This window comes from Lottia gigantea (assembly GCF_000327385.1).
Source record: "Lottia gigantea unplaced genomic scaffold LOTGIsca_20, whole genome shotgun sequence".
NCBI classification, from domain to species: Eukaryota; Metazoa; Mollusca; class Gastropoda; family Lottiidae; genus Lottia; species Lottia gigantea.
The window spans coordinates 2,372,999-2,392,657 of record NW_008708401.1 but is presented as its reverse complement, the minus strand read 5'-3'; the positions used below and the strand labels follow the sequence as shown (position 1 = coordinate 2,392,657).

The 19,659-nt window shown below is 34.6% G+C and overlaps 3 protein-coding genes across 3 annotated transcripts; 2 read left to right on the top strand and 1 right to left on the bottom strand.

The window, feature by feature from the left end:
- Positions 1-2,535: 2,535 nt before the first annotated feature.
- On the top strand, positions 2,536-5,675 carry LOTGIDRAFT_159452 (hypothetical protein; the record flags this gene model as incomplete). The annotated part of the gene is made up of 5 exons (XM_009053764.1): positions 2,536-2,670; positions 3,213-3,351; positions 3,719-3,828; positions 3,990-4,121; positions 4,686-5,675. The coding sequence occupies 5 exons, from the start codon at positions 2,536-2,538 to the stop codon at positions 5,673-5,675; spliced, it is 1,506 nt and encodes a 501-aa protein (XP_009052012.1).
- A 414-nt stretch (positions 5,676-6,089) lies between these two features.
- LOTGIDRAFT_214269 (hypothetical protein) lies at positions 6,090-9,319 on the bottom strand. Its single transcript, XM_009053763.1, has 9 exons — positions 9,185-9,319; positions 8,784-8,857; positions 8,542-8,635; positions 8,249-8,306; positions 7,754-7,826; positions 7,342-7,439; positions 6,937-7,001; positions 6,648-6,707; positions 6,090-6,448 (listed from the first exon to the last, which is right to left on the bottom strand). Exons 2-9 carry the CDS (start codon positions 8,830-8,832, stop codon positions 6,349-6,351), a joined length of 597 nt encoding a protein of 198 aa, XP_009052011.1. The 5' UTR covers positions 8,833-8,857; positions 9,185-9,319; the 3' UTR covers positions 6,090-6,348.
- Positions 9,320-9,374: 55 nt separating this feature from the next.
- LOTGIDRAFT_231588 (hypothetical protein) lies at positions 9,375-14,243 on the top strand. Its single transcript, XM_009053762.1, has 9 exons — positions 9,375-9,528; positions 9,915-10,062; positions 10,528-10,675; positions 10,984-11,231; positions 11,802-11,847; positions 12,219-12,309; positions 13,129-13,245; positions 13,439-13,592; positions 13,953-14,243. The coding sequence occupies exons 1-9, from the start codon at positions 9,457-9,459 to the stop codon at positions 14,087-14,089; spliced, it is 1,161 nt and encodes a 386-aa protein (XP_009052010.1). The 5' UTR covers positions 9,375-9,456; the 3' UTR covers positions 14,090-14,243.
- The last annotated feature ends 5,416 nt before the right edge of the window (positions 14,244-19,659 follow it).

Sequence of the window (19,659 nt, the reverse complement as noted above, 5' to 3'; positions counted from 1 at the left end):
TAGGATAAACTGAATCGCTGGATTTAGTTGACTCTTGTCAAGATCAGCTGCTCATGTTCTACTGGTATTTGGTCAGTGACAGACCGGTCGTTTGGTAAAAGTAGGTTTCAATAGAATCGTGTAGACAGGGTACGTTAGTACGTGACTAGTGGTTTCTTAAAGGCTGTCGCTTTATCCGAGATCAACACCTTGGGAGATTCTGGTCAATCGCTCAACTGAGCGCACCCAAGACTGAATAATCGCATTTGCCATCCTTTTTCTCATGCCCTTTCTAACGATAATTGGAAATGGTCTTTACATGTGCAATAGGTGTCTTCCGCATTGTCTAAACAATCCAAAATGTATACCATAAGTAGTATATTACAGACTGAGATAGACCCAGAATGTTCAGGACCCTCTTATCACCCTTTGTACGACCTTTTTTCACCAAGTTTGCTTCTACTTGACCGTAAAGACTCAATCATTTTCACTATATACCAGTTACCTGACATCACAGTGCTATAAAAAAAAAACTGTTTATCAGCTTATGTTTCTCTTGTTAGTATTACTCATCAATCTCTGTCAATGATATAATTCAATGGGAATGGTAGTGGGCGAAGATATATGGTGATATGGTGGGCTAAAAATATGAGATTGCTTGAATTTCTAACCTAGTCATGAGATTTAAGCCTGAAAAACTTGCTTTCGGGGCCCTCTGCCCCCCCCCCCCCCCACCCCACTTTGGCTCCGCCACTGATTACAGACCTTACTCTCAGTTATTTAAATATCCTACACTAGTATTACACCTGTTTTCGATAAGTCACAAGTCTCATATTTCTTCCCCCGATCACTGAATACTGTATTGTATTGTTTGTGGTCACTAATTAAATTTGTTAGCAACATATTCGTTTGGAATTCATGTAGGTAACAAATCAATATCGATTTCTTTTACCCACACAAAGAATCACTAGGCTAATATGAAATATTCTTGTGTTAAAGGGAATGTCAAGGATAATTTCTTATCTTTACATCCGGCATATTTAATGTCATTGTCTTTTAAAACATTTTTTGATCTAAAACAATGCCAAATGTATCATGCAGATGATTGATGTTTTCAAATTTTCAGAGCTAAAAATAGTAAAACGATATTTTCACCAAATCATGGAATATTTTGAGTTATGCATAATAACAGAATTTCCCACGATTAATGCTAATAAAAAATTCGGTTTTACCCTTGAAAATCTGAAAAATATCCATAACCAATATAATTGATATAGGTTTAACAAGGCCTTTAAAGGTAAATTAAGACCTTCACTTAAGTGTGAAAACAAACATGGGGTTTAATTAATGAGCTTTCTGAGCACACCCAGGGTCGTGATAGGACAAGGGTTAGATTGTTTAAAAGGTGGAGTGTCACTATTTCATGTTGATCACATTATAAGTAAATTGGCCATTATATTACGAGGGCCAATTGAAAAGTACAAGGAGCGTCTATGGTAACGCATGTTCCTATGTATGAATAATATACTACCGGTGCTAAAGGAACATGATGGTATAATAACGTTGTGTTGGTCTCTTCAAGCTGATCAACGTCTTGGAAGGAAATCTACATTTTTCATTAAATATGTTGATTCCTTCGTTAGTTTAGTTTCTAAAAAGTCTTCACAAATATCATGGATATCTATCAATGTTTCCTAGTTCCAGAGAACATTGACCACATAGGTAGTAATGCTCGTATCTAAGATCCTTTTCAAGTTAAACGGCACTGTGGAATATAGGATTGTCGAATGACTGTCCACAAAGGAGTAGAAACTTTTCAGTTTACCCTCATAGAGTAAATTAACCACGATATTATTTTATAGTTTATTACAGTTTAGAGTACAATGACATGTTTGAACTGTTTGTTTATCAAAATCTATATTATGATCATGTAAGGAGAGTTTTATAGAGAGATCGAAGAGTGCTTCATAAATCAAAGTCAACAGAGTTGGGATATTTGGAGGATTAAGGAGGAAGATTTATAGTTCAGCAATTTGCTGAATATTGACTTAACATTTAATTCATAGAGTACGGTTTGTGATTTATGGTGTGGAAGTAGATATTTATTGTGTCTTTATTTACGTATTTTCTTTCCAGAGCTTGTAACGATGAGTTTTTCTGTAATATTGTGGTTGAATGCATTGGACTGAAAGCGCATAAAAGCAAGCAAAGTGAAGTTTTGACAACCTTTATATAATTTGTCAGGAAGTGAACATATCTTGTGTTAATGGACTTTGCTAACAGAATATATAACAATTGTAAATTTAATAAATTCATTACATAAATTCCGTGGTCCATTGTGTGTATGTGAAGAGACAGAAAGTGGGCAGCGGTGAAATTCGGATTTAGATAGGAAAAGCCGCCGATGACGGATAAAATTTAAGATTGAGCAGCGTAAAATTTGATATCAATAACTTTAAGATTTCATCCATTTTTCAAATCTTATGGTAATGTGCATTAAGAAATAGTTTATTCCGATGAAAATTTGGCAACTGTTGTGAATGTATAATTGTCAAAATGGATGAGAAATATAAGGCAATATTAAACAGACATCGTCAATTATTGATAAAGAATATAATTTTAACTGACGAATTCTATGAGTTATTGGACAAGGAGAAAGTTTTACCAGGTGCTATGATTAAAGATGTCAAGGTTTGTACCTCTATTATCTGCATTAATCATTGTTAGGGTAATCACAGAAATCTTGATTTCCCGAATTGTGGACCTGGACATGTTACCTCACACACCAAATCTATTTACTTGTGACCTCTGGCACTCAAGCTATCGCCTGGAGATCAGGGCACTCGATCTATCGACTTGTGACCTCTCGTACTCAATCTCTATTTGTGACCTCTCGTGCTTAATCTCGATTTGTGAGCGCTTGCGCACTTAATCTCTCGACTTAGGACCTCGTGCACTCAATCCATCGGCTTTTGACCCCAACACTCTGAATCTTTCGACTTTAGACATGTGATCTCGTGTATAAATGATCTCTTCACTTGTGACTTCGTGGACCCGAAATCTAACATTCTATTGTCTTCCGCATCGAAGTACTATTATCTATTACTGTGAGCCTTCGATTCGACTTGTGACCTGGAGGACTCTATATTTATCTCGAGCACCCCACCTATGATCACAAAATAATCACTCCGCCATAAAAGCTTGATAATTTCAAATTTTTACTTAAAATATAGGGAGGGTTTAACCAAGAAGAAAGAAATTCTAGATTATTAAATGCTCTGTTTCTCAGAACGTCGCTAACATTCAGAAGATTTCGAGCGGTGTTATTGAAATCTGGACACCATTTCCTAGCTGATCTACTTTGGGAGGAAGGTATGTATAACTACCAAACATGTAGAGTATGGCCCCAGCGGCTATTCTACGGCCCGGCCATTGCTCAACATTGCCCCCCTCTACGATTATATGTGCCACCACTCGGCACCTCCACCTATTGCTTTATAGAAAAGCCACTGCATGGCCCATTAGTCCGAGCAGCACCTCTAGTTTAGTTTGGAAGGGAATCTTACACGCAGTAGCGTCTCTTTGAATAATTACTAGGAGGTCCGAGTGTGTGTCACAGAAGGGGGCTCAATCAAATTCTTACACAAGGACGCCACTGCAGGCTAGACTACAGTTTTTGTCTAAGGAGAAGTCAATTTCCACCAAACTGAACCTGAATGATGTTTCCTATACATTACAGACTATGATCACAGTGTACCAGATGATACTATTCTTCAGAAGTTTCCTGGTGTTTTTGATAGACTTACAGATGATATAAAAAGGAAACTAATTTTGTCCATTGATTCTCAGGTACAGTAAAATATATAGTATCGATAGTAAATCTTTTAGTGTAAATATCATATGTAATTGCTATAGTTAAAGGACAGTTGACAAACTAATGTAAGGGTTAAACGTTCCAAAATTACTTACTTTCTCTATCAGGCTATTTTGAACCGGGTTATATTTTGCAGGTGAGAGAAAAGGCTTTAAAGATAGCATGGAGAACTACATCAATTGATAGAGTATCTATATTAAATACAAGATCTACTAATTTTAAACAGGAAAAAACTTTACGAGAAACAATTGAAGAACAGGATAGACAGGTATCATCTTTGTGTACTACATGGTGGGGTGTGTGTTAGCCTAATGAAAACAGGCATTTCGACATAACATTTTCGCAGAGTCTACAGCATGTGAATATGAATGAGTTTTGATTTATATTGTAAAATATTATAATGAGGTTTTTTACATTTGTTATGTGTATCGGGGACACCGATAGTATCAATTTACACCATCATATAGTAACGACATAAAATACTTAGTATTAGTGGAACTGCGGGAACCACAGACGTCTGATTGGAAATCGGAATGGTGCAATTTGGTGCTATCAGTATCACTGTTACATATAAAAACTTTAGAAAACCTCCTTGTTTGACTTGATACCATTGACACACACTACCACATTAATGAAGGAATAGTCCAGTCTTGAAACAAAGAACATTCATGAAGATTTGATATATACAGATATAGACCAAGATATTAGTTCGTACATTTCTAGTACTTCTGAGGACTTTTTACCAAAATGCCAAAATAGCACTCCCTTCCTTTTAAGCCTACAGATCCATTAAATAATGTGCAGACTAATAATAGAAATATTATATTTGCAGTTAATGGTATTTAGGAATGATATATGTTGTCGAGATGAAAGAATCAGGTTACTAACAATCGAAATACAGGGACTACAACGTGAAACAGAATCCTTAAAACAAGCTCATCAGAAAGAACTGGAAAAACAAACCAACTTCAACAGTGCTAATAACAATGCTATTTTAAGATTAAAAGAACGCTTTGTCGCTTTTAATGACATAATTATCAAATTAAATCAATCGGTGCGGATATTTCTAGGAGATGAACTAGAAACGTATTGTTCAGATAGCGACAATGTTAAATTATCTTATCTTGATCGTAATTTGAATAGAGTCTTATATAAAGCCAAGGAGGCGCAAAAATCTTCAGACATTTACTCCAGCCAGAAAAAAGAGGTGATGAAACTCTTGAATAAGTCTGATCAAAAATTAACAATAGTGGAGTTAGTAAAAGACCATACTGAAAGGGAACAGAACTTGAAGATAGCTTTATGGAGAGAAATTGAAAAATTAGCTGATGTGATAAAAGGTCTCCCCAAAACTGGAATTTTGCAAAAATCTTCTTCCAATGACAAATTATTTTCAGATGCGCGTTATCTTAAAAATTATATTGCCACTTTACGCGTGGAGATAGAACATTTATATAAAAGAATGTCGTGGAAAGAAAGCCAGATCAAGGATCTTAAACATGATTTGGAAAGTTACAAACGAAAACTACCCTATATCATAAAAACACCACCGCCATCACCTGACTCTACTTATGCTCTTAACATGAGTTATATCAACAACGAATATTTAGATACCAAAAGTGAAAATGACGTCTGTGATTCTGTTAAGGGAGTGAAGCAAAGGAAAGGTGGAGTAGTGGAGGCCTTTCAGGAAATTCCCATAACTTCTCCAAGTCTATTTGTAGAATCAAAAAAAGAACGTCATGTTGCTTTCAGTGATATAAACACTAAGCCTAATGTGGTACATAAACATTGTAAATCTTCAACCTTACCACCAGTTTAATTCGGGGTCTTGACATTCATATCGGAGGCACATATACCATATGTTTGCGTGTATAGTGCGCGTTTTTTTTTTAACCTAAAAGGGCTGGCCAAACTGGGATGATCCGACAGTGAAGAAATTTTTGGGATTGTTCAGCCATCATGTAATTGATGCTCGTAGATGATAAGATGGATGACTATACCCACAAGTCCTATCAATGTCATTATTAAATTCAACCTTTACCAGTGGCAGCTCTAATCTCCTGAGACTGGGGTTACAAATAAGGGGTAGACTGACTTAAAGGGGGACAACTGTTGAGGCTTAATTTAAAAAGATGCAACTCTGTGGAGTCGTCGTGTCGCATTCATCCCATGGAACATCTGAGAGAGTTCTCCCAAGAAAATTTGAAATGGAAATTGATAGAAAACCAATAAGTTACTGATTATTGTTCTTTATTCCTGTTATTCCTTATTTCGTACAGTTACATACTTGAGTATCCATCAATGGATCAACTATCACAGGGATTAGTTGAATTTAGTCCATAGGCCCCACCCCCTGAGAAAAAATGTAGGAAAGGTTGAGCCTCTGGTCTCCATAGTGATCTTATCAGGAATATTCTGAATCCAGAAAAGTCTAATTGTCTATTTTGGTAAATTAAAATTGTCTATACACATGTTATGGGTTGTTTATATCCTTAACTATTAGTTAGTTGTTCTACTCTATGATATATTCTTTCTTCTCTTCCTTCTTTCATAGCAGCAAATCTTGCTACAGTAAATAAATAGTCACTTAATCTGGAAATATATAGATAATCTCAATTAATTTGTAGACAAAACTTAAGCAATATGAGCAAAATGCAAAAGGCACTGAATGGATGTTGGAGACATATTTTTATTGAACAGGGCAAATGAAGAAGCATGATACAGACATACCAAATCAAAAATACTTAATCCATCATAACTACAAGGCTACAAATATGGCCACTATGCTTACCTGTTAATAAATTTTTGAACCTCTGGATCTATCTCATCATCTCTTGTTAATGGAGTTATACTAAATACACAAAACAAAGAAACACGTTAAAAAATTCCTTTTATTCTTGACTTAACAAACAAGACACGCTTCAAAATATAAAGAAGTTTTCTATTACATATTCTCCAAAAATGTAGGAATTGAATTTTCCTAGTCAAAGGAAGATGTACACTACCAAACCAGAGAAAAATTAAGTTACCTACTCTTACAGCTCTGTGCAATATTTTCATTTTAAATCAAAGGTACTCACCTCCTTTCAGCCCGTCTACAAATTGATCTAGCTAAATGTAATGTGGATGCTGATTTACCACCAGACTGAAATACAATGGGTGTATAGTGTTTCATAATCTTCTTCTTTATTTTTTCCACTAATCACAAGGAGAAAATGGACATGTACTTATCCAAATCACGATCTGTAGGTTGACATGATTAGAGTCCAATAGTCAGTCCAAGTGTGTTATTCATTTTGTACCTGATAGAGCTCTCAATTGATGCAAGTCACAGTCATTGAATTGGTGGCTATCTGTCAGCAATATTTTTTGTCAATTTGATACTGGCTTAATGATTAAGTCTTTTCATTCAAATATGAAAATATATCCACTGAATAAGAAAATATTCTCTTTAATTCAAATTTGTAATACAACACAAGCCTTACTGGTAATATAAATTTGGTGAGGGGAGGTAATTCAGCTGTCATCTCATCAATCCATTCTTCCAACTTTATAACATAATCACTACTAAATGATGTTTTCCCTGGAATAAATGTAACATCAAAATATAAGTGACATTCCCCTTTTCTAGTACTAAATTATAACAATAACCTGTTATAAACCCTTTGAACACTGAGTGTAAATGAAATAAAACGTCATATACACCGAACTTCAAGTAATATAACTTAAAGCATATGACATGAATGTTATGTGACGTAACTTATCAACAGCTGCTATACTAGACACTCCAGTATATATATCATATATATTATATGGCCAGTAAACCAGCTGCTAGGGTAAGGCTATTGCTAAGGCCAATCTGACCCATAGATTCAAGAGGTGGATTATCATACCTACTTATATGAGACTGTCGAGCTGAACTATATGGTGTAGCTATATTAGATCCAACATCTTGTAATATACACTGTATCTACATTGAAGAAAAAGGTTTAAGAGGGGGTTGGGTGGTGGTGGGGGGGGACTGGGGGGGGGGGTGTTTTATTGGACCATCAGGCCTGTGAAAGGTCTTACTTTGACGTGACAATTAAGACCTAAATACTCAAAATTCATCTAAGGCTTCTGTGGGTTTCTGGCAGCCATTACACTCCTGGCGTCAAGATACTTAATCATACCCTTACATGTCATAAAAGTTGAGATACCAGCATCATGTTATAAAGTGGATATTCAAATAATCCTTAATCATAACCCTACATGTTTTAGAAGTTTACCTACCAGTATCATGTTCTAAAGAGGATACTAAATAAAAACAACTTGTCTAAAGCTATGTTGTAAATATCAAGTAGTCATAGTAGTTGCCCACTAACAATCAAATAATTAAGAGAAAACAAGTACCTGTTCAAGTTGATCAACTAGAGGTAAATCAGCTTCTCTTACAAACTCAGCCGCTAAACTAAATAAAATTTATATGATTTTCATTTAAAGCATTATGCTTGCTTAAGGTATGAAAAAGTGTAAATTAGTAACTATACTCTAATCTTAACAATAAACAGTTGGAGGAAACATCCAGGTGAGATCAATCCTTGTTCTTACATGTTCTGTTAAAAAATAAGATATATTCAGAAATTTTTCCCAGAGAGGATTTAGAATTCAAGTTATTATATATTTCAAATGTAATAAATACTGACCCTAAAGCTGAAGATAATTCATCTGTAGCCCCTAATGATTGAAATATAATATCATCTTTTGGTCTTCTTTCACCAGTAAATGTTGCTGATGTGCCTAGTGTGAAGAGACACAGTATATAAATAGAAATTTTAAACTAATTCTATATTTTAAAAAATAAGCTTAAAGTGGAGGTATTGACTTATGGACAGGTATTATCTGCATTCCTGTGGAATCAGGCTTCGGCTACTAATAAAAAATCTACCTTTGTCTCCTGTTTTGGTATATATTTTCATTGTTCTGATTGGTAACATGTTGCTACATACAGGTTTAACTGACCTACAGTAGAAATATTATCACTGATTAAATATTAGACAAGTGCTTTGAAAGATAACAATGTACTTCAAGGGATGTAATCATCTAATGATTCAGTTCAGCACATCAGATCAATGTTAACTAACAAAAAGGAGTTTAAGAAACGGTTAGCTACAGTAATAGAAAACGGCTGTTGCTTACACATTCTGCTAGTTACAAGGCAGTGGAAAACAATGATCAAGCCGACCAACTATTAAGGGAAATCCCCCCTCCCTACACTCCTTCAGAAATAATTTACCAATTATCATCGACAAAAACGCAAGAAAAATGACTACCGCAAGTCTACCTTACTGACATTTTGCACAATCTTAAAATGCATCGATTAACCATAGCGTTCATGACTGACAGTGATATAAAGATATCTAAAACGGGAATAAATGAACTTTGTAGGTTAATTCATTTGTTTACATTTTCATGGGTGCAGCCATTAAAGCGCATGCGTACCAAGCCTATCCTCGCGTGCTTCCGTAAACAAATGTGGCGTGATATAAAACGAAAGTTGGATCTCAACTGGTCAACTTTCATGATTTTCTAGTAACTAGAGAATAGTAACATAGTAGAAAATGGAGGAAATAGTAGTTTCTGCACCCGGAAAGATAATTCTACACGGTGAACACGCTGTCGTGTATGGAAAGGTAGTTTTTGTTAATTTCAGGGAGGGCAAATTGTGCAAAAGACATCCTCAATACAATCACACTCACAAAATCAACATTTCTGTTATAATGACTAAGTGGGTGTGACATTTCAAGTAATATTAGTCTTGAAGAACATCCAGTTATTTGCTTTATAAAATAAGAATATACTGATTGTTTATACCAATCAATATTGATTTTAGTTGTAAGACAGACCTATCCTATGACATGCCCATATTGATACTGGTATTGTCATTTTGATTGTATTTGGAAAGAATGAAGTTGAAAATGGCAGCAGTTTGTTTTGCGAAAAATAGAGGTAGTCTAAAATCTTATCTTGAATCTTATCTTTGTTGAAATTTAAAACACATCAATTTATCTTTAAACAGATAGCTCTAGCTGCAGCTTTAAATCTACGATCTTATCTGAAAATTAAACAAAAGAATGATGGTCAAGTTACTGTAAATTTACCAAATATTGGAATCAACAAAACCTGGAAACTTTCAGATTTACAACAAAAAATCAGTCTTCCATTATGTAGGTATTACATTTAATTTGATGGATTGTTGTACTGTAACTGACTTTTTTCCTGTAATCAAAATATGTTTCTAATATAAGAAGAGATAGTTTATTTAGATTTCCAGATTAGTTTGTGATTACCCTACACTTGAAAATATATTTATTAATTTTTAGAGATGTCCCCATGGAGCAAAAATATCTTTCCAGTTACTTCAAGTGTTGAATTTTATAATATTATTATTAATACATGTACATGTACTTTCTAAAAACTTGTGACTTTCAGTACTCTCATGTTGTTTTTAAAACTACATCAAGTTTCAATTTTAGTTTTTGTCAAAATGCTAAGCAAGTCAATTGAGAATGTGATCATTTTATTTCAAACGTACTCAATTCAATATGTGCCCCAAAATCAGAAGAATCATAAATGAAAGCCTAATTGAACCAATGATGTATCAAACCATTATGGCTAATTATTGATTGTAGGTGACCCATTAAAACCTTTCACAGTAACAGATGATCAGTTATCACAATTAAAACAGCTGGGTGGAATTAATCCTGATTCTAATTCAACTACAGATTTAGCTGTTATAGCTTTTTTATATCTATATATGTGTATAACAGCTTGTGAAGGGTAAGGCCAAAAATTTCTGTCTCTAGAATGAACATCAAATTTTAAACTTGGTAAATAAGAGTATATATATTTTGATTCTAAATAATTATACAAAAACTCTTTAAGTAATTACTTGTAATATAATGGATTTGTCAGATTATACAGGGATTCTATTGTAAACTTATGAAAAGTAATATGTAAGTCAATTGAAAAATTTTAAAAAATGGGCTAAATAGAAATTTACCAACAAATGTGCTATAGACAGGTCAATATTTTGATTGCTTCCCTAAACCATAGTTTACACAAAAAAATGAACTGGTCTGTTTCAGGGAACTCTGTAGTGTAGAAGTAACAGTATCATCTAATCTACCAGTTAGCGCTGGACTTGGTTCTTCAGCTGGTTATTCAGTTTGTTTAGCGGCTAGTTTATTACAAATTGGTGGTTTAATACCTCCTAGTAATAGTCTAGGAAAATGGAGTGAGCAACATCTCAAATTGATCAATGATTGGGCTTTTCAAGGTGAAAAAATCATCCATGGAAACCCGTCTGGTATTGATAATTCTATTAGTACTTATGGTGAGTTAATTTTTATATCTGTGATATCAGGTTGCTTAAAGCAGATGTTTTATCTACCAAACACTAACCAGGGCTTTTGATAAACTGTTTTTGAGTTATTGCCCTTAAAAACACGCCAAAATTTGTTTGTGAGACTATAGTTTTCATTGGATTTAAATGAAATTTGGTCTAATCCTGTATTACAACGAGATCTTGGTCAAATTTGAAATTGATGATTTTTTGATAAATAGAAATCGAGTTATTACCCTTGATTTACTTAAAATGCATCAAAATTTGTTGGCTTGTGAATGTGATAGAGGTGACAGTTTATGTCAGAATTTTATGAAATTTTGTGTTTGATTTATCAATATCTTGGTATGATTTGACACCGATCGGTGACCGCCTTTGATATACTGAAAACTTATCAGGGAAGTGGGTGTATCTTGCAAGGCAACCACTTGTTAGATATGCAGAGGTCATATTCAAAACCTCATGGTAACAAATGACCATACCCCGTACATCCTTGAAATTTTTTGTTTGTATTGTAATTTTTATCAAGAGTGTATTATTGTTCTATTATAATCCTGACAGGTGGAGCTATTAAATTTCAAGGTGGGAAAATAACTCCAGTAGAAAAGTAAGTCCTGGTAATTTTACATTAAAGATGGGTTCTGAATAGATGAATAGAAAGTAGAGGTGTTCTATTGACATAAGAAAACCCATCTTTAAGGTATCAGTTTGTGAACAAGGATGTCTTTGAAAATGCGTACAATAAATGCCAAGCATAATTTCTACTGCAGGTTAGGCATTTACTAGACAAAACAGAAAAAAAGTAAATATTTAATTTAAGTCACAAGATTCATGGACTTACTTTATAATCTAATGCAAGGTTTTTAGTGTTATCAAATGGTGTCAAATGAACCCCAAATGAAATATTAATAAAATCAATGTTAATGGTTCTCAAGTTGTTTTAATTAAATCTAAGTAACAAAAAAGTGTTTCTTTCAGGATGCCAAAGTTACGAATATTATTAGTTAATACAAAGGTACCAAGAAGTACTAAAATATTAGTTGCTGGTGTTAGAGATAAGTATAATAAAGTAAGTATTTAAGTATAATAAAGTAAGTATTTAAGTATAATAAAGTAAGTATTTAAGTATAATAAAGTAAGGATTTAAGTATAATAAAGTAAGTATTTAACAGTAGTTAACTACTGGAAAGCAGCGACCACAAAATAAGATAATATGTTCTGACACTTTAAATGAGTTAATCCAATAGAATCAGGGTCAGAAGAGATGATGTGCAAGTGGGAGAATGCAATGACTTTTTTGGTATATTTTGAAAAATCTGAAAGTATCATAGTCTAAATCAGAGTTAAAACTAAATGTTGTGGTGAAACAATTTTGAAATAAGACAGTTTCTAAAAAAAATTAGAACCACATAATGCTCTTAAAACTTGGATTAGTCTTCTATTTATATTTAAGTAAAACCAAAATTCATTTTACAATAGTTCATTTAAAATTCATTTATAGTTACACATTGGTACTCTGGAAAAGAAAAAGCACTCAAAAAATCACAAACTTAAAAACATTGTCCAAAGCAGACGCCTTATTTCGGGAAATAGTGGCAACATCTGCACGATGGCTGGCATGACGACACACCTATACCACTCTTATGTCAGCCTTAACATGCTCTGAGACAACTAAACGACGCAGTAGCAGCGCAGTAAGAATGCCTTTCCGATGTGATGGGGCCAATATTGAGCTGTTATTTTATCAGTGTCATGTTTTAATTTGTTTGGCTTGATTATAATTTATATAACTATTCTATAGAAATATTATAATAGATATTAAAACAGAACCTGTTTGAGCACTACATTAACAGTGATAATATTTTATCATAGAAATATTATATTTTAGTATAGGGAGGTAATGGAACCAATATTAAACAGTACAGAATGTATAACAGTACAATGTGAATCTGTATTGTCAGATATTGCAAATAATCCTACACCAGAATCTTATAACACCCTACAGGTAAACAATTATTCATTTCAAATTAAGTCCATTTCCATTAGTGAAGCACTGTTTGTTCACTTTTTACAATCATGGAGGTATGTGTCAGTGACAATGGTCACTTGACTTGAGGTCATTGAAAGTTGCTGTTTTACAGTAACTCTTTAGCTTATTATTGTACAGAATAACTCAGAGATTTTGTTTTATATTTTAGGACTTAATAGATATTAACCAACATTTATTACAAGCTATGGGAGTGAGCCATCCAGCATTAGAAAAAATCATCAGATTAACTAGTCAATATAATCTACATTCTAAATTAACTGGTGCAGGAGGGGGAGGATGTTCATTTACTCTAATACCACCAGGTTAGTATACTACCCAACAATTCTCCATCTAATTTATCAAACATCTTCTTCTCATATTTCCAACAATTTCCCATCAAGGGTTAAAAACTCAAACTTAAAATGTCAACCATACCAAACCCCAATTTTCAACCATGTCTAGCATACCAAATCTAAATTGTCAATCATATCAAATCCAAATTATGTACCAAACCAAACTCAAAATACATGTAGATCTAACTTGTCAACCATACAATACCTAAATTGTCAACCATACCAAATCCAAATTGTCAAACATACCAAACCCAAATTATCAATCATTCATCACCAAAGATTACAACCATTCCGCCTCCCAAATTTTCAACTGTATTGTTTATTTTTCAGGTACAGCAGAAGAGACAATAGTAGCTATAAAAATAGAATTAGAGAAGTTAGGATATGATTGTTGGGAGACATCGGTCGGTGCTACTGGTGTTTGTAATGAGAAACGTGATGCTCAATTACCCACATACTTATCATGACAAAAACATTTGAATCTAGCTGAGACATTCCTAAACACCTGATAACCCTGTATATACCAATTCTATTTTATTTTCTGTCTTTCTGTCTGGATTTGTTAGCTCTCTTATTGAATGCTCAAATCATCTTAGTTCAGTAAAATTTCCCCCAATTACATTATTCAATATGTGGACTCTACTACGCTGCTGATTACATGGGCGCAGATTGCGATGGAGACACGGGGCCGGTCCCGACCACTTTTTGCAGTGGTTGTGACACAATATGGTTGGTCTCGATACTTTTTGTGGCTAATTTGATTAACAAAATACATTACTCTCCGCTCAAATACGGTTACAGAACCTTGGCGTAATTGTTAAAGTAGCCGGTAGTCATTGACACTCAGCCTGTCTTTCGTTACTGCTAATGAGATATACTATATCACTCCCTCAATGCTGCTGTATGAAGTGATTTTGGATGATAAGGGAGCCTAGGGAGCCTAATGTTGAACGCATCCCATCAGATTGATAGTTCTGCTTTAACCATAACCAAATATCCCCAAACCACGGGCCCTTGAAGTCCTGTCAATATTGATGAAATATAGGCAGTGTGGAGAAAATAGTGTCAACGTATTACATTGCCCAATATTTGATTAATATTGACTTCAAGGGCCTGTGCCCAGACCCTCCTAAAGGTGGGTGTAGTATGCCATCAACGAGAGTGCTGTCTGGAACGGCCTTAAATGGAATGTGATCAAACCTAATTTTCAAAGTTTCAAATCCTCCTCAAGAGGCGAGTGTTCCTATGGCACCCGTATTAGGGGTCAGTAAGAGTGAAAATTTTCTAAGCGCCCCCTCTTTCTCCCACCCAGTTTTCATCTGCTTCTTACCCCTTAAACACCCTGACAGAGCGAGATCGCTTCTATTACGGTGGACTCTAACACACTTCATTTTAACAAATTTTAAGTATGATTTTTATGCGTTTTTCAGCATAACTTGTGTCGAAATGCAACAAAACTATTTTTTTCTCAGGGAGAAGTCCCTGTTCCTCTTTGTAGCCCAGTTCCGGAAGGGTTTTCTAACCTCTTTTGTGTGTATCGGGGACGCAGATTGCTCCGTACCGATTTTCCGAAAGACATCTGTAATGAGTCCCTAAAACGTGGTTCGACCTATCGCGGAAGAGATTATGAGATTATGGTTGTTTGTTTAAAAAAATCTTGTACAGCTTCCAAAGTACTAAATGGTTTGGTTAACCTGGTATGCCATTGTGGTTGCCATGAACCCGTACTGGAACGGGGAATCCTGAGAACGTTTTTAAAGGGTTTACATTAGAACTGGTTTAAGTTTTAATGACCTCTGCTCTCCCACCCCGGCTCTCCCTCTCTTCACTTGGTTTGTAAAAAATAATACAAGGGTTAAATGCAGAGTTTATTATAGATATAGGTCAGGCAGTATAATTATAAGGAGACAATATTATATTATACGATTATTCACAGTAGTATCCATCGAATTTCGATACTGAATTACCGGGACATTTTGCGCAAGCAGATCCTGTGAAGTAATGGTTTGCAGCACAGCAAGCCATAATTCCCCGCTTGGTAATTTTACGTTTCGACTTCTTTTCTCCTTTCAGATTAACATTTTGTTTCGTTTTATCACCCTCTACGAAACAAAAAGTTACTCCTGCATACAGCTTGACATCAGATTTGGGTTTGGGTACTATTGCTGAGGAAGGCAGTGAAACCACTTTAATCGTAAAGGTGTTATAAATTGATGGTTTGATCGCACCAGTTCTTACACCACTAGATGTTATACACAGATCTAAAACTTTACTTTCATCACATATGAAATACGGGCTTCTGATCTGCGGATTCACACATCTCATGCTATTTTCATAATATCGTGTAGTGAAAGACGGAGTTTCAAAAATATATTATGTTTCCGATAGTGGTTGTAATTTATTTTGATTACCGACAGTAACAGATGTCCTAATCAAGTGTGTCAGCATTCCCCCTATTGGTAGAATGAATAGATCAAAATTCTTGATATAAGCAACCTTACTCAGATTTTCTTCGTCAACCCATTTCCATTCTAATAAATCTCGTTTATCTTTTATCTTGATGTCAATAGCCTCCTTCGCATACAGTTTCTCTAGATCCACATATCCAGTATCATTATCGTTTCTGGGTTTAGTGTTTATAGCAATATAATCTCTAATCTCATTGTTTATATTACAAACTTCTTTCGGTTTATAACTTATTACATCAATAATATTTTCAAACGACGGATATGCCAGGGCAGTATGGCAAACGTTTGGCATCTGACCACCGTGAATATAAACCAATGTATTACAATATTCCTGTGCAATAGTCCAAACGTGAAATATTGACAAAGCCATAGTCATAACAGCATACTGTGACAAAAAATGTCGATTTTCTGATTGCGCGGAACTATACACCTTTTTCATATCTTCAGCTTTTTTTGCTGCTAAATGAGCTCTTGCAGCTTCGGACAATGATGTCATAAGATCATTCTGGTAGTCATACATTTCTTCATAGACAGTAACAAGCTCTGCCACTCGTATTTTAACTTTTCTGCAATCTCCCGTACCTGCTATGCCCATCTCAACAATTGCGGATGCAGAAGATCCCTCAAATAAAGTTTCGCAATAACCTTCACTTACTCCAGACAATTTTTCGCCATAGCTAGTGATGTCTGACTGTAACACAGCTGGTGAATAGTTATTATACATACTTAAAAATTCACTCACTTGATCTTCAACATCAGCACCACTCGCAAGACCGTCAATTACTTACCTCGTCAAGCTTATACATCTATGGTTTTTATCAAAATTTGTTTTTACATATTTCTTTGCTGCATCTGCTATTCTCTTTACCGTACAGTCTGGTCTGTACATCCAAAGTGCCTTACACTGATCATCTGTACATGGGACTCTTTGCGACCAGCCTTGAGAACAGTACTTGCCTTCGACATTTAAATATGGAAGATATTGATCAATATGTTTCTTCAAACCATTGTAATCGTCATTTTTGTAAAGTGAAAAGACTTGATAGAGGAAATATTCCACTGTAAGCTTTAAGATAATAGTAGGAACATTGGTACTCTTTCTCCAATAGTCGAACTGTGTACCAGTGTCCCAGTGGTGTTGAAAACTTGAATCAAATGTACAGGAATCAGGTCGTTCGAGTCTGATACAAGTTTCGAATAATACCATGATAGCCTTTGCCTTACAGTAGTATTGGATTCCTACTTTTTTCTTTCCATGTTTCGCACATTCAGCAGTAACCTTTTGTTTTACTTGACCCCATTTATTCCAGTTATTAAGAGTGGTTGGTCTAAATGTAGATGGTTGTCGATGGTATTGAAACAGTTTGTAATATGTCTGTGTAACCATGCCAGAAGAGTAGAATGCACTTTCTATTGTTTGTATTGGTAGAATGAGGAGGGCGTCTTCATGGAATAGCTTATTGATGGCTGCTGATCTTGCGTCGGTGTCCGGGCCAAGTGGAGAAGCAATCTTCTGATTGTTCGCTCCAATATTTCCAGCATCATAGCATGCCTGTACAGCCTCGTAAAATTTACAAGTGAAATCTTTAGCTAATGCGCAGTAAGGCCAAATCTTTGCACCGGAGTTTTTCCAATCATCACAAACTCTTTTCAGTTCATCTCTTGCGTTCTTTATCGAATCCAGTCTACCACTAACGGTTCTGTTTCGACTTACTTCTGATGAAGTATAGTCAAAAAGACGAGCCCATAATGCAGTAAAAATACCATGTGCATCGTTTCTATTCTTGTTTAACCATTTGGAATACACAGTTTCAACTGGTCTTTTGATATGGTTAGACAGAATTCCAATTTCGAACCAGCGGCATCGTTTTTGTAAGCAGATTTTGCCAGTGGAAGAAACCAGATAGAGGCAAGTGAAATCAATATGTAAATCTTCATCTCTCTGAAAATAACAAAAAAAATAGACTGTATCATTGATCATTGTCTCCGAAAAACGCTTAAAATAAGACCTTTCGATTTTATAATAAGGCAATCTTTGTTATAGATTTTTAGCACAAGGTTTCAATCGTAATGTGTTCAGATAGTCAACACTCATCCAAACCATTAGCTCGATAGAATCTGCACTTTCTACCAACGTAGACATATGTATTACTAGTAAAATCTATCTATCCTTTCATAACTTATTCCCCTTGGCTCGAGAAATCTAATTACCTCGACAATAAATCTAAGCACCATATGTTACAGACTGAGCATTTTGAAAAAAGGAAGCTAATATAACTGCTCCGCTCAATTCTATTCATTGTAGGCCTACTACATGACGCTGTGTTTATCCAATATGGAGAAGAATAGGCTATAGTGCGTAAACTCCCATTTATTTAGTGTTTTTAAATATTGTAATAATTTGTCCGTTCACAAGATTTAATATTACATTTTGTAGGCGCCAGTTACTTTGCAAGCTATCTTGAAATTTGAAAGTTGCAGAAAAGGTTCAAACAATTTATGGTAGTGGTATATTCCCAGTCAGAATCTACAGACGCCATTAATTTGCTTGTTTCGTGTGATATACGCATATTCATTTATGTTTAGTCATCTGCTTTACTCTTTCTAACCTGTAACTTTATGACCCTATACACCAATTTTCTTTTTTTGTGAGGATAATGGAATAACAAACTTAAAATTAAAACTAATTAACCAGTAACGACCAGGAAACGACCAACGAAAACGTGAATCGACCAGGGACCGAGCAGGAAAACGACAGGAAACGACCTCAAACTATTTTGCAATACATTCTTAGCAAGCTAATTACACCCTACTTTTTCTGCACATGATTGGACAACGCCATGTTATGTTCATCTATGTTAAGACAGTGACATAACTTCAGAAATATGGTATACTTACAAAGATGAAGTCTCTTATTCACGCACCTAAAACGAGGCCTGAAACCTCACTGATGAAACCTATCTTTAGGGTGGCATATTTATACATTTTATCTAAAAAAATTCAAATTTGATTATTAATAAAATTAATTTACGTTACAATAAATAGATAATAAATAACAAAGACCAAAAAAATAACAAAAAATAAAACAAAAAAAAAAACACAAAAAATCCTAAATGTATCCTTCTAAAATCAATTATAGGTAACCTTGGTTCAAAGACGCATGTCTACAGCTAAACAAAGAATAACCCTTTAAATTATCGTGGTAACTTACCATCGTATCACGAATACGGGTTTTGACATGGTATGGAAGTATGGAAGTATGACGAATGGGGGCATGTTTGGACACGATGGGTAACTTACTAACTAATTCAACCGAAGCAGGAAATTTGATGGCAGCAATCTTGATTGAGCAATTATAAAATATGTGATTCCTGTTTGTAAGCAAACATTTTCCTAATGATGTTAGAAAACTTTTTAGAGACGAAAAATATCAGAAAACGAAATACTAAGCAGGGAGTATTTACTCTTTTCAAGCAATAATATTAAAGCCTTTAGTTCATTCGTCAGTCGGATCAGGCTACAGCCATCTTTGTAGTGGTCATCACTATTTTTTAATCTGCTATTGTCAT

Coding starts and splice junctions, on each gene's coding strand:
- LOTGIDRAFT_214269 (XM_009053763.1), bottom strand. CDS start 8,832: ATGTTACCAATCAGAACAATGAAAATATATACCAAAACAGGAGACAAA. Junction 8,636..8,783: donor TACCAAAACAGGAGACAAAG/GTAGATTTTTTA, acceptor TCTTCACACTAG/GCACATCAGCAACATTTACT. Junction 6,449..6,647: donor GTTCAAAAATTTATTAACAG/GTAAGCATAGTG, acceptor ATATATTTCCAG/ATTAAGTGACTATTTATTTA.
- LOTGIDRAFT_231588 (XM_009053762.1), top strand. CDS start 9,457: ATGGAGGAAATAGTAGTTTCTGCACCCGGAAAGATAATTCTACACGGT. Junction 9,529..9,914: donor ACGCTGTCGTGTATGGAAAG/GTAGTTTTTGTT, acceptor ATCTTTAAACAG/ATAGCTCTAGCTGCAGCTTT. Junction 12,310..13,128: donor TTAGAGATAAGTATAATAAA/GTAAGTATTTAA, acceptor ATTATATTTTAG/TATAGGGAGGTAATGGAACC.